Here is a 1,774-nt window from a genome sequence, read left to right as displayed (position 1 = left end):
ACAAGTCAGTGTCACAAGTCAGTCACAACAAGTCAGAGTCACAACAAGTCAGTGTCACAACAAGTCAGTGTCACAACAAGTCAGTGTCACAACAAGTCAGTGTCACAACAAGTCAGAGTCACAAGTCAGTGTCACAAGAAGTCAGAGTCACAACAAGTCAGTCACAACAAGTCAGAGTCACAACAAGTCAGTGTCACAACAAGACAGTCACAACAAGTCAGACTCACAACAAGTCAGTGTCACAACAAGTCAGTGTCACAACAAGTCAGTGTCACAACAAGACAGTCACAATAAGTCAGAGTCACAACAAGTCAGTGTCACAACAAGTCAGAGTCACAACAAGTCAGAGTCACAACAAGTCAGTGTCACAACAAGTCAGTGTCACAACAAGTCAGTCACAACAAGTCAGAGTCACAACAAGTCAGTGTCACAACAAGTCAGTGTCACAACAAGTCAGTGTCACAACAAGACAGTCACAACAAGTCACAACAAGTCAGAGTCACAACAAGACAGTCACAACAAGTCAGTGTCACAACAAGACAGTCACAACAAGTCAGTGTCACAACAAGTCAGTGTCACAACAAGACAGTCACAACAAGTCAGTGTCACAACAAGTCAGTGTGTCACAACAAGTCAGTCACAACAAGTCAGAGTCACAACAAGTCAGTGTCACAACAAGTCAGTGTCACAACAAGTCAGTCACAACAAGTCACAACATCACTACTAGGATCCTGAAGATTTACAAATTTATAAAAACGAGTTTCTTCAGGAGGACGGTCACCAAGAAGACAAACTCTGACTGGAACACCGAGTCCTGCAGGTGTTCAGACCTGCGCAGGTGCTAGGATTCGTCACCTGTGCAGGTGCAGCCAATGGCTGGCCACGTCCAGACACATGCTGAGCTGGAACAGGAAGGTGAAGGAGGGGTAGAGCAGAGACAGGTTGACCAGCAGACACATGGTGGCACAGCGGTCCGTCAGCATGTCCAACATGGCCCCGAACTTAGTGGCTGAAAGACAAGAGTCAGCCTGTCAGTCCTCACTGAGGGAATAACAGACAAAAGACAAGAGTCAGCCTGTCAGTCCTCACTGAGGGAATAACAGACAAAAGACAGGAGTCAGCCTGTCAGTCCTCACTGAGGGAATAACAGACAAAAGACAGGAGTCAGCCTGTCAGTCCTCACTGAGGGAATAACTGACAAAAGACAGGAGTCAGCCTGTCAGTCCTCACTGAGGGAATAACTGACAAAAGAAAAGAGTCAGCCTGTCAGTCCTCACTGAGGGAATAACTGAATAAAGACAGGAGTCAGCCTGTCAGTCATGTTTGAAAAGATGGTCAGAGGTTGGGTCCAGTTCTGGTTCTGGTACCTACACTGGTCCAGAGCTCGAGCAGCGTGACCATCGAAGGCGTCCAACAAAGCGCTCAGCAGGTAGCAGAACATGGCGGGCCACGGGCAGCACTGCATCAGGGAGAACGACACCAGAGCCAACACGATCCGAGCGTACCCTGCAGGAACAATACAGAACCACACTGACCCACTGGACCAGAACCACACAGTGGTAGTTCTGGTACCTGGTAATAGTTAAACTGTAACTACTTCATCTGAAAACTGTAAACCTTTAATAAATCAACTAAGATGCTTTTTAAAGAATTTTTTTTATTGGACCAGACCAACCAGCCCCACTGTGGGCCCTGAGCAAGGCCCACCCCTCAGCTGCCCCACGCCTGCTCACCTGTGCTCACCTGTGCTCACCTGTGCTCACCTGTGCTCACC

At 48.0% G+C, this 1,774-nt stretch overlaps 1 protein-coding gene across 1 annotated transcript; it reads right to left on the bottom strand.

Moving 5' to 3' along the window:
• Positions 1-855: 855 nt before the first annotated feature.
• Positions 856-1,506, bottom strand: cdipt (CDP-diacylglycerol--inositol 3-phosphatidyltransferase (phosphatidylinositol synthase); the record flags this gene model as incomplete). Its single annotated transcript, XM_013999576.1, is given in 2 exon segments — positions 856-1,009; positions 1,372-1,506. Coding segments are annotated over 2 exon segments (289 nt in total), but the record flags the coding sequence as incomplete, so codon positions are not given.
• Between the last annotated feature and the right edge of the window lie 268 nt (positions 1,507-1,774).

This window comes from Austrofundulus limnaeus, unplaced genomic scaffold (assembly GCF_001266775.1).
Source record: "Austrofundulus limnaeus strain Quisiro unplaced genomic scaffold, Austrofundulus_limnaeus-1.0 Scaffold2356, whole genome shotgun sequence".
In the NCBI taxonomy this organism is placed as follows: Eukaryota; Metazoa; Chordata; class Actinopteri; order Cyprinodontiformes; family Rivulidae; genus Austrofundulus; species Austrofundulus limnaeus.
Note: the sequence above shows the minus strand (reverse complement) of the source record. Positions and strands in the feature narration are given on the sequence as shown.